Consider the following 12,733-nt stretch of genomic DNA (forward strand, 5'->3'; position numbering starts at 1 on the left):
CAGGAAGAGGTGCTTTAAGACATGGCGAGCTAGATAGCAGCTAACATCCATCCGCAGTCTGCAGTGATTTAGCTACTTCTAAATCACTAATCCTTGTCTCTATAGCAACAAATAAAGTACGTTTCTTACAAGTATTATTATCACTGCAGAACGAGGAATAGCTAAACATGCTTCACTACACTCTGTAGCTCACCGGCGTCACAATGTAAACAAATGCCATGGGTGGATCTACACCTGACATCCACTGTAATGATACCAAGTACAGGAGCATATCTAGTTTTCAAGAAGTGCTCAACAATGATGCTGCAAACTGCAAATATATATTTTTACCACAGTCAGGTAAAGTAACATATCCCAGTGGTCAACCATGACATGCAGTAAAAATTCAAATCTAAGACAAAAACAGGTTTGAAAAAAAATATTTTTAAAGCTTGCTGTTGATATTGATTACAAAAATATTGATTACATCGATATTTTTGAGCAATACAAAATATTTTTTCGTCTTTTTTTAATTTATATTATTTTTATAAAGTCAGTAAATATGTCCCTGGACACATGAGGGCTTAAATTATGACCATTGTATGATCCTGTAACTACTTGGTATCGGATCGATACTTAAATGTGTGGTATCATCCAAAACTAATGTAAAGTATCAAAGAAGAGAAGAATAAGTGAATATTACATTTTAACAGAAGTGTAGATAGAACATGTTAAAAGAGAAAATAAGCAGATATTGACTGTAAATGAACAAGTAGATTAATAATTCATTTTCTACCGCTTGTCCTTAATAATGTAGACAAAATAATAGGTAGATAAATGACACAATATGTTACTGCATACGTCAGCAGACTAATTAGGAGCCTTTGTTTGTTTAATTACTACTAAAAGACAAGTTTTCTAGTATGTTCACTATTTTATTTAAGAACTTACTCACAATTAGAAACATATGTTTAATGTACCCTAAGATTTTTTGTTAAAATAAAGCCAATAATGCATTTTTTTGGTCCCCTTTATTTAGAAAATTATGGAATTACATGTTGGTACAACCATAGACATCTTCTAAGGGTACGCAGCATCGAGCGCAACTGCCTACTGGCGCTGACGAGACGCGGAGTGGTGATCCGCTCCACTCAGTGCAATTCATTTGGCAGGAGCAATGAACTGTCAGCGCATTTAATTCATCTTACCTCACTGAATACCACTGATTTTCACGCGCTTTTTTGTCATACGTGTAGCTATGATAAAGGACACATGTATTATTATTCATAGTTTGCTTACCAGTAATAGAATATTCTTATATGCTACAAGTGACCAGACGTCCGAGATCAAAACTGGGAATATAATCCCAGAGAAGGGGGAAAAAAACGGTCAGCTATTTTTAAGTTGAAGAAAAAATAGGATTAGGTTATATATACATGCGTATATCCTACATAAACAATGTATGAATACTTTAGATATTTATAAATCTTAGGGACCTATAGACTGTAGAGAGTTTATTCTGTCTTGACACTTTGTATTGATAATTTGTATTACATTCTTCCCTAAAATGATCATGTTTACAGTGATTGTTTTATATGTATTTTTTATGTATGTCGCTTTTGATCAAAGCGTCTGCCAAATACTTCAACATAAACATATATAAACACCTGAAAGTCTTTATATCAGCTAAACCCACCAATCTGTTTCACTTGTATTACATTCTTCCCTAAAATGATCATGTTTACAGTGATTGTTTTATATGTATTTTTTATGTATGTCGCTTTTGATCAAAGCGTCTGCCAAATACTTCAACATAAACATATATAAACACCTGAAAGTCTTTATATCAGCTAAACCCACCAATCTGTTTCACTGGATTCAGAATAAAACCAAATTCTGTCTTACCCAACAATGTGAGTATTAGAATATTGTTACTTGAAGACTTATTCCTGGTTACAATTATACTGTTAAGAAAGTATTGTCTTATACTTTGCCTAAAATGAGAATGCATCATAATCAGTGGCGGCTGGTGAATTTTGTTGTAGGTGGGGCTGAAAGTTTGTAAACCAAACCCCTGTAGGGGCGTCATCCTCCCCCAGAAGATTTCTTTGTGATTTTCACATACAAATGAAGCATTCTGGTGCATTCTGACAAAATAATGAAGACAAAATAGAACATTTCATAGGTTTGCAGAGAAGTATACACAATAATACTGTATAGCCACTGTCCATCTGATTGTCTAGTTAGCTAACATATATTCCCCCCACATAACCTGGACTGTGGTCTTAACTTTTACCCCTGTTGCTTTTTACAATCTTTATCGTCATCATTTATTTCAACTTTATGTTATTTTAAGTATGACATGTTTAAATGTAATTAATGTCATTGACAAGCAATTCTATTATGGTCATACTCTTGTTTGCAAGCGGCTACGACTTCTCAACTCTGTGGTAATATTCTTTTCACAAAATACAACCAATAGCACGTTATTGTTAAATCTTACTTACTCCTATTTTCAACAGTCCGCTCATTTGAGCAGGAAAATGCTGAACACCATCTTTGTTTTCTACCTGTCAACTCTCAGTTTAGCATCTTTGTTTTCTACCTGTCAACTGTCAGTTTAGCATCTTTGTTTTCTACCCGTCAACTGTCAGTTTAGCATCTTTGTTTTCTACTTGTCAACTGTCAGTTTAGCATCTGTGTTTTCTACCCGTCAACTGTCAGTTTAGCATCTTTGTTTTCTACCTGTCAACTGTCAGTTTAGGCTGCTCGCCGGCTCCTCACCACCACTTCAAGATGGCGGCCCAATTTCTCGCGTCACAACAGCAAATGCTGCATCTACTTATAACACGTCTATAGGTACAACACTACCAGAAGGTGACATGAATGAAGCATCCAGACTTACTTTTGAGAGTATTTCTTTGCCTCCTTTGCGTCGTAAAACTAGAGAACACAACAGTTTGAATTAATAATCACGCAGCCCATGTTCACTTATTGCCATCAGTAATACAACAAATAGAATATTACTTGAACATCAGTAATACAACAAATAGAATGTTACTTGAACATCAGTAATACAACAAATAGAATATTACTTGACAACAAATAGAAAATTACTTGAACGGGGACTAAAACACAACATTAGCTAGCTATCATAGCGTGCAGTTTACATGTAAACTGTTAGCTGAGCTGCCACAAAAGCAAAGACGAACCACATCTGGAGGGGCAGAATGTTCTGGTCGTCGACAGGAGCTCATACTTCTTCCTTGCTGTGAGTTTGTGTCTGGGGGAAACTATAGTTAGTCTACTTGAAATGAAGTAAACACATGTGACTACCAGCTCTGCGTGGCCAGCCTTCTTCTTCTTCTTCTTCGGCTAACCACACATTGGAATTAAAGGTGTAGGTAGGTTCTGTGTCGCCACCTAGCGACCATTCGCGTACAAAGCCCAGTGTTTGGGTTTTCTTTTTTGGATTTTCAAAACATCTATTTACAGTTTTTTCCAATCGCTTACACACAATTTTTTTTGTAATTTTATCACAGTTATCAAAGTCTGCACACAGTAAAAAAAACACTGTGCAGATTTGCCTAATATTAGGCCGGGACATACATCACACTTGCCAACCTTGAGACCTCCAATATCGGGAGGTGGGGGGTGGGGGGCGTGGTTAGGGGCGTGGTTAAGAGGAGAGTATATTTACAGCTAGAATTCACCAACTCAAGTATTTCATATATATATATATAAATACTTGACTTTCAGTGAATTCTAGCTATATATATATATATATATATATATATATATATATATATATATATATATATATATATATATATATATATATATATATATATATATATATATATATATATATATATATATATATATATATATATATATATATATATATATATGTGACTGTCCACAACTGTATGTGGAAAAATGCAGCTCCACACTGCTGTCGCTTCAACATATCACTGGCACCAGGTGGATTATGAATTTCTTTTATTACAGTGTCCTGCAAAACAGTGCAAATTGTGAGACTGTGAGTCCACTTGGGTCACGGGATTATCAATTGGAAGGCGTCACAGTTCTGAGATCTTCCCGCAGTTAAAGTACATACCACTTCTCGCCAGCAACAGGCGAGTCTATGTATGTCATACATACTTGCTTCACCGTTTTTGCGAAATATTACACACAATGCTTTACACACACCTTCCCATCTTGCACACATTGAAGGATTGTGATACACACATCATGCAAACAAATAAGGATTGTGATACACACATCTTACGATTCTGGGGATATTTTAGAAGCATACTGTCATTGGTATTTTAGTCATTTTATATTTTTAAACGACTGACCCGACCTTGGATAAGCGGAAGAAGATGGATGGATGGATGGATGGAGTGAGACGGATGCTGCTTCGTGATTGGTCAGCCATGATTACTACTTCCTGTAAACAGTGATTCCTATTGGTCGACAGAATATTGTCGTTGGCGGAAGTTGCATTTATTTATTTACTGTAATTAAAATATATACTTTGTATACATATATTTTTGGGAGGTTGAATAAGATTTTGGGGATATTTTAGAAGCATGCTGTCATTGGTATTTTAGTCATTTTATATTTTTAAACGACTGGGGTGAGACAGTTGCTGCTTCGTGATTGGTCAGCCATGTTTACTACTTCCTGTAAACAGTGATTCCTATTGGTCGACAGTATATTGTCATTTGCAGAAGTAGCATTTATTTATTTACTGTATTTAAAATATATACTTTGTATACATATATTTTTGGGAGGTTGAATACAATTTTTGGGATATTTTACTAGCATGTTGTCATTGGTATTTTAGTCGTTTTATATTTTTAAACGAGTTGCTGCTTCGTGATTGGTCAGCCGTGATTACTACTTCCTGTAAAACCGTGATTCCTATTGGTCGACAGTATATTGTCGTTGGCAGGAGTTGCATTTATTTATTTACTGTATTTAAAATATATACTTTGTACACATATATTTTGGGGAGGTTGAATACAAATTTTGGGGATATTTTACTAGCATGCTGTCATTGGTATTTTAGTCATTTTTATATTTTTAAACGAGTTGCTGCTTCGTGATTGGTCAGCCATGATTACTACTTCCTGTAAACAGTGATTCCTATTGGTCGACAGTATGTTGTCGTTGGCGGAAGTTGTAATCGTTTTCCGTCTCTGCCATGGCAAAATGGCAGAGGTCGCCCAGAAACTGGGCGGCGGGGTTTGCCGGTTGTCCAGCTTCAAATATAGCCATTGTCGACCGGTCTGCCGCGGGGAAGGTTCTGGAACTCGGTATGCAAACGTCACTTTTACTAACAGTCGCTATGACGATGATTCAAAGCGGAAATTCAGCCATTTTCAGCCAAAACGGCTACTGACAGAACCCAAAATACAATTAAGCCGAGTGAAAACAGGTCATTCGGTGGATGAAATATGTATTTATAACACTTATTTGGACTGGAACTCGTCCCGTGTTGTCGGATTTGTTCAAGCAAGACAAACTTTTCAAGGCTTTTCCGCATTTAGGTTGTTATCAGTCAGAGGAGCCATTTCCGGTCATCTGAACAGGACTTCTTGGATCAGAGGAGCCATTTCCGTTCATCTTAACAGCATCAGGACTGCTCAGCAGCAAAGATCCTTCTGTACTGTCATCTTCATCCGAGTAAAGCAGGAGTCAGAAAGACAACAATCAAGAAGCTACCGGAAGACGAGTGAGAGCAACCCGTACAGGAGCAGGACTGCCTATTATGACATCCTCAAAGTCTCCCCCAACGCCACACAGGCGCAGATCAAGACGGCCTACTACAAGCAGTGCCTGGTCCACCATCCGGACAAAAACCCCGGGGACGAAGAGTCCGCCCGGCGCTTCTCTGAGATCAGCGAGGCCTACAGCGTGCTGGGCGACCACGCTCTGAAGAGGAAGTACGACCAGGGTCTCATGAGCACGTCAGACGTCCAGGGTGCGGCACCGCCCGCTTCCACCGACACCCCCAAATCTAAGGCCTCCTACCAAACCGGAGAGAGGCCCATGTTTGATTTTGACGCCTTTTACCAGGCGCACTATGGCGAGCAGCTGCAGAGGCAGCGAGAGATGCAAGCCCAGAGGAAGCGAGCGGAGGAGCTGTACAAGAAGAGGGAAAAGCAAAGGCGGCGCAGCGCGGTGGAGATGGTGGCGCTCATGTTGATGTTCACGGCGGGATTCATTGCTTTAAACCTCAACAACAAGCCCTGAGAGAAAAGAAAAGTGTCAGGACAGGAGTGGGCCCTTCTGGCTTTAGGACACTTTATGTAAACAAATCTGACACAAAACAAGCATATTGGCCATCTAAGATAGTACAATTATCTTCAGTGACTCTGACTCATGATTGTCGGATTTTAGTTTTTTTTAATTTCCTCCCTTGAATCCAAAAATGTGCTGTAAACATTATTAAATTGTATCAAAGCGTTTAGTGTTGTCTGTCTTGTAGTGCAGAGGTGTGAACTGTAGAGGGCGCCCGAGTTCATGACATCAGTTGTAGACATATATATTGATTTATATTTATATATATTTTTATATTTATAATATATATATAATAGATTCGATTTATATTTATAATATATATATAATAGATTCGATTTATATATATATATATATATATATATATATATATATATATATATATATATATATATATATATAAATAGATTAGATTTATTTAGCGCTTTTCTATCAACTACTCAAAGCGCTCACAGAGAAGTGAGAAACCATTATTTATTCACTCCACATTCACACGAGGGGGGTTAAAAGCTATACACACACATTATATATATATATATATATATATATATATATATATATATATATATATATATATATATATATATATATATATATATATATATATATATATATATATATATATATATATATATATATATATATATATGAATGAACGGGACAAGCGGTAGAAAATAGATGGATGGATATATACACACATATATATATATATATATATATACATATATATATATGTATATATATATATATATACTGTATAATAAGAACGGGACAAGGATGGATGGATGTGTACATATATATATATATATATATATATATATATATATATATATATATATATACAGTGTACATATACACATATGTATATGAATTATGTATTAAATATATGATGGATATATATATAATATATATATACTGTATATATATGGATATATATATATAAATATGTATATCCATTCATCTATTTTTTACCGCTTGTCCTGTTCATATATATATATATATACATATATATACATACACACATATATAAATGAATTATGTATTATATATATTATATAAAATATATATTTATTTTATCCATCCATTTTCTACTGCTTGTCCCTAAACTATATATATATATATATATATATATATATATATATATATATATATATATATATATATATATATATATATATATATATATATATATATGACTTATGTAGTATATATATATTATATAAAATATATATTTATTTTATATATTTATATACAATATATATATATATATAAATATATATATATATATATATATATATATGACTTATGTAGTATATATATATTATATAAAATATATATTTATTTTATATATTTATATACAATATATATATATATATAAATATATATATATATATATATATATATATATATATATATATATATATATATATATATATATATATACACACCCATCCATTTTCCACCGCTTGTCCCATTCATATATATATATATGAATTATGTATTATATATTATATAAAATATATATTCATTTTATATACATACAATATATATAAAATATATATTTGATATATATACATACATACATACATACATACATACATACATATATATATATACATATATATATATATATATATATATATATATATATATATATATATATATATGTATATATATATATATGTATATATATATATATACATATATATATATATATACACATATATATATATATATATATATATATATATATATATATATATATATATATATATATATATATATATATATATATATATATATATATATATATATATATATATATTCATTAGGTCAGGAAAAAACGCGGAGACTATTTTATTTCTACAAGCCTCTTTCACAGGTTTTCCCTGCTCTTCAGGGGATTTTAAAATGAAAAAAATTAAATAGCCTCGTTTTTTCCTGACCTAACGAATATTCCACTCTACCCCGGTATTGAGCACTTTCTATCGGTGTCCATTTATCTGTCCATTTTTCTACCGCTTGTCCCTTCCGGGATCGCAGGGGGTGCTGGAGCCTATCCCAGCTGCATACGGGCGGTCGGCGGGGTACACCCTGGGGGCAAACTCAACAAATTAAAATATTGTGTAAAAGTCCATTTCAGCAATTCCAATATAGAAACTAATATGTGATACAAACTCATTACATATAAAGTGAAATATGACAAGATTTATTTGTTATAATTTTGTTGATCACATAGTTTTTTTAAAAATTCTAAAATTTCTAGGTTTTCATAAGCTGACCATAATCTTCACACTTAAATTGAAACAAGTCTTGACATATCTTGAGTGTCATGTCACATTAGTTTCACCTTGTACAAATATAAGTGCTGGAACTTTTGCACAATTTATACCATTTTTTAAAGATTCACCTGTATGTCGTCTTTTCGAGGTGAGATGACTTTTAGTGTTTGTCAAAGTTGTAAATATTCAACTCCAAAGTATTTGTCTCCCAGACTTTTACACAATAGGTTTATATTGAACAATATTTTCATGAGCAAAGCAGTGTATGAAATATAAAACATGTACATAATTACACCTTAAAAAATACATATCTAACTAAAACAGAGCACAGCAAAATATATATTTTGTTCACATTTTATTCACAGAAATATAAAGTAGTATGTAAAGTACGTCACTTTTGTACAAAATTGCACAGACTCTTCAAAACGCAACGTAAAATCAAAAGTTTTCCCACCGAGTGTTAATAAAAGGAAGGGGAGACTTGAGCAAGACTCTTCCAAACTTAGCCAGGCAACATCAAATCAAGCAAATAAAGGTGTCTGTGATATGTGAGGCGGTTTCACTTGGGGAGAATCCACCATTTGTGACGTACGATACCACTCATTTCCCCCCCCCCCATTCAGATACCGGGTAAAAAATGTTGGCTGGTATCGTCAATACCGATCCGATATCGATACTCTGTGCAAATATACCTAACGTGTCAACTTCGAAATGAAAAAGTAGTGTATTTTTAGGTGTTGCTGCTTCAGCACTTAGTCATAGTTTTTGCGCTTAAGAAACTTCCCCATGACTTTAGCTGGAGACGTCTTCTGTTTGTTTGAGTTATACTTCGAGAGTGTGGCCAACAAGGTTTCAGAGTCGGACTCAACATGGCGCCCTGTCGTCACCTTTTGGCCTTTTAACCAATCAGTAAGGCCAGAGGATCTCCTAACCCACAGGTGCAAGATCTGGCCCGCAAACACCTGGAAATGATATGTTTCAATAAAGTACTTCATATTTTGTCACTAAATGTCATAGATTTTCATTTTGACAGAAAAAATACATGTACTGCTTGAAATGTCATAACTTTTAAACTTTAATAGTATTCAATATTGCAACAAATATTACAGTATATTATCATACTTTCCAAACATGTTTTTGTCTGAATAAAAATACTTAACTTTACAGCTAACTACCCATCAAATTAATAAAAATGACAATAAATGTTCTTTACAGCATATTACTGTAAATGGAAAAAAACTACTGTTTTTTTGCATTAAAATTGTGGTGACTGAGCTGCCAGTTTTTGACTGTAAAATGTAGGGTTGTTGTTTTTAACGGTGTATTACTGTAAATGGAAAGACGCTACATTTGGTTTTACGGTAGAAAAACTGGCAGTAAGTTGCCAGAATAAAAAAAGAACTTCTACTGTTTTTCCATGAACAATATAATGTTGTAAAAACCAATGTCAATTTATTAGTAAAATTCTGGCAACTAAGCTGCCAGATTTTTCCGTAAAACCACCCCAAAAAACAGTGGTACTGTTTTTCCTTTGACCGTAAAATGTTGTAAAATAAAATAAAAAACACTATATTTTACAGTAAAATGTTGTAAGTGTGAAGTTTTTACTGTAAAATCCACAGTCTACTTTAAAAAAAAAAAAAAAAAATGAAATCCAGAGGCAAATTCCTACATTATTCACTGTTACAAGCGGCCCTCTTATGGCAGCCATAAATAACTGCCATGTGGCCCTCAATGCAAACCCACTTTAACATCCCTGACATAAATGATTGGTCAAAAGTCCCTCACGTGACCATAGGGCCCCATGTTGAGTCCAACTTAGAAAGTGAGTTGGCCATACTCTCCCTATACGCAGATCTGTCTTGAGATTGTCATTACTGCCACAAGTGGTGGGAAAGTGTATTACAACTGAACACCACTGCTGAGAAACACATACACTATATTGCCAAAAGTATTTGGCCACCTGCCTTTACTCACATATGAACTTGAAGTGCCATCCCATTCCTAACCCATAGGGTTCAATATGACCTTTTGCAGCTATTACAGCTTCAACTCTTCTGGGAAGGCTGTCCACAAGGAGTGTGTTTATAGGAATTTTCCACCATTCTTCCAAAAGCGCATTGGTGAGGTCACACAGTGATGTTGGTGGAGAAGGCCTGGCTCTCAGTCTTTGTTCTAATTCGTCCCAAAGGTGTTCTATCGGGTTCAGGTCAGGACTGCAGGCCAGTCAAGTTCATCCACACCAGACTCTGTCATCCATGTCTTTATGGACCTTGCTTTGTGCACTGGTGCACAGTCATGTTGGAAGAGGAAAGGACCTGCTCCAAACTGTTCCCACAAGGTTGGGAGCATGGAATTATCCAAAATGTTTTGGTATCCTGGAGCATTCAAAGTTCCTTTCACTGGAACTAAGGGGCCAAGCCCAACTCCTGAAAAATAACCCCACACCATAATTCCTCCCCCACCAAATCTCACACCTGGCACAATGCTGTCCGAAATGTAGCGTTCTCCTGGCAACCTCCAAACCCAGACTGGTCCATCAGATTGCCAGATGGAAAAGCGTGATTCAAAAAGGCGTCTCCACTGCTCTAGAGTCCAGTGGCGACGTGCTTGACACCACTGCATCCCACGCTTTGCATTGGACTTGGTGATGCATGGCTTAGATGCAGCTGCTCGGCCATGGAAACCCATCCCATGAAGCTCTCTGCGTACTGTACGTGGGCTAATTGGAAGGTCACATGAAGTTTGGAGCTCTGTAGCAACTGACTGTGCAGAAAGTCTTTGCACTATGCTGACCTCTCTGTCAGTTTACGTGGCCTACCACTTGGTGGCTGAGTTGCTGTTGTTCCCCAACTCTTCACTTTTCTTATAATAGAGTTGACTTTGGAATATTTAGGAGCGAGGAAATTTCACGACTGGATTTGTTGCACAGGTGGCATCCTATGATAGTTCCACGCTGGAAATCACTGAGAGCGGCCCATTCTTTCACAAATGTTTGTAGAAACAGTCTCCATGCCTAAGTGCTTGATTTTATACACCTGTGATTAGGACACCTGATTCTCATCAATTGGATGGGTGGCCAAATACTTTTGGCAATATAGTGTATTTTCGGCAGCTCACATATGGTGAAGACACACTGATTTAGACAAAATCTCAATAATTTAGTTACCTTACGCTGTGTTCCTGTTAATGTTACATATTATCTCAAATAAACACATTATCAAAAGCATCGATATTTTCATTTGAGAATCAATAGAGCACAGAGACCTGGTATCGATATTTCCGTATCAATCCACACGTCACTATCCACCTTTTTTGCACATATATAGACTCCATGAACTCATTTACAACAGCTTAAAGAATACATATTATTCAAAAATAGGATTCAAATTGGCACGTGAACTTTTTCCTCAGCTGTGTGTTCTTGAAAATGGCCTGGCTGGCACAGCTCGTTGATATGTTGAATACAATAACTTGTTTGTTTCATCCTTGCAAATATGACTTTCTCATTGAATATTCAAGCCAAGCCATAAAGCCGCGTGGTCTCTCCCAGTCTTGCCTGATAGATGCTGGGTTTGGTTCTGATAACATCTTTCGAGGCATACATTTAATGTGACGCATTCAGTTTGCCAAAATGATGAGCTTGAGCACAGTATCAGACGAAGAGACCTCAGAAAAAAACCCTGTTTAAGAAAGACTGTAGCATAGCGATCATCCCAAAAAGACTTTGAATATAGCACACACTCATAGAACTAAGCCAGTGCGACAGCAAAATGGGATCCATCCTGACATTGTCACTGAGAGCCAGTTTCACTTTTTAAAGACTGCGATGAGCATTTATGCTGGAGGGCAAAAGCTACTCTTTGAAGCTGATTGTCATTAATGCTGCATTCGGGAAAACTGGGAAATTCTAGACCTCAAACAAGGACAATGAATGTGCAATGAAATGCCACTTGGAATCAAGATGCAGTCACACAGAAACAAGATGCACGAAAAAATTTCCCCAGATATCTGCCTGACAAGTTAATAATCAAATACCTACAGTCGTGGTGAAAAGTTTAAATACACTTGTAAAGAACATAATGTCATGGCTGTCTTGAGTTTCCAATCATATATATATAATATTGTGCATACAATGTATGTATATATCATATGTATATATA

General features: G+C 35.2%; 2 protein-coding genes across 2 annotated transcripts in view; one reads left to right on the top strand and one right to left on the bottom strand.

The window, feature by feature from the left end:
• Positions 1-3,415, bottom strand: part of bud23 (BUD23 rRNA methyltransferase and ribosome maturation factor) — a 29,770-nt gene extending 26,355 nt beyond the window's left edge. Inside the window, exons 1-2 of the mRNA XM_062062061.1 lie at positions 3,192-3,415; positions 2,885-2,922 (exon numbers count right to left, since the gene is read on the bottom strand). Coding sequence (XP_061918045.1) covers positions 2,885-2,922; positions 3,192-3,236 — 83 coding nt within the window. The 5' untranslated portion in view covers positions 3,237-3,415. The remainder of the gene's footprint in view (positions 1-2,884; positions 2,923-3,191) is intronic.
• Positions 3,416-5,151: 1,736 nt separating this feature from the next.
• LOC133659314 (dnaJ homolog subfamily C member 30, mitochondrial-like) lies at positions 5,152-6,458 on the top strand. Its single transcript, XM_062062062.1, has 2 exons — positions 5,152-5,303; positions 5,538-6,458. Exons 1-2 carry the CDS (start codon positions 5,200-5,202, stop codon positions 6,241-6,243), a joined length of 810 nt encoding a protein of 269 aa, XP_061918046.1. The 5' UTR covers positions 5,152-5,199; the 3' UTR covers positions 6,244-6,458.
• Positions 6,459-12,733: the final 6,275 nt, after the last annotated feature.

Source organism: Entelurus aequoreus, linkage group LG10, assembly GCF_033978785.1.
Source record: "Entelurus aequoreus isolate RoL-2023_Sb linkage group LG10, RoL_Eaeq_v1.1, whole genome shotgun sequence".
Taxonomy (NCBI): Eukaryota; Metazoa; Chordata; class Actinopteri; order Syngnathiformes; family Syngnathidae; genus Entelurus; species Entelurus aequoreus.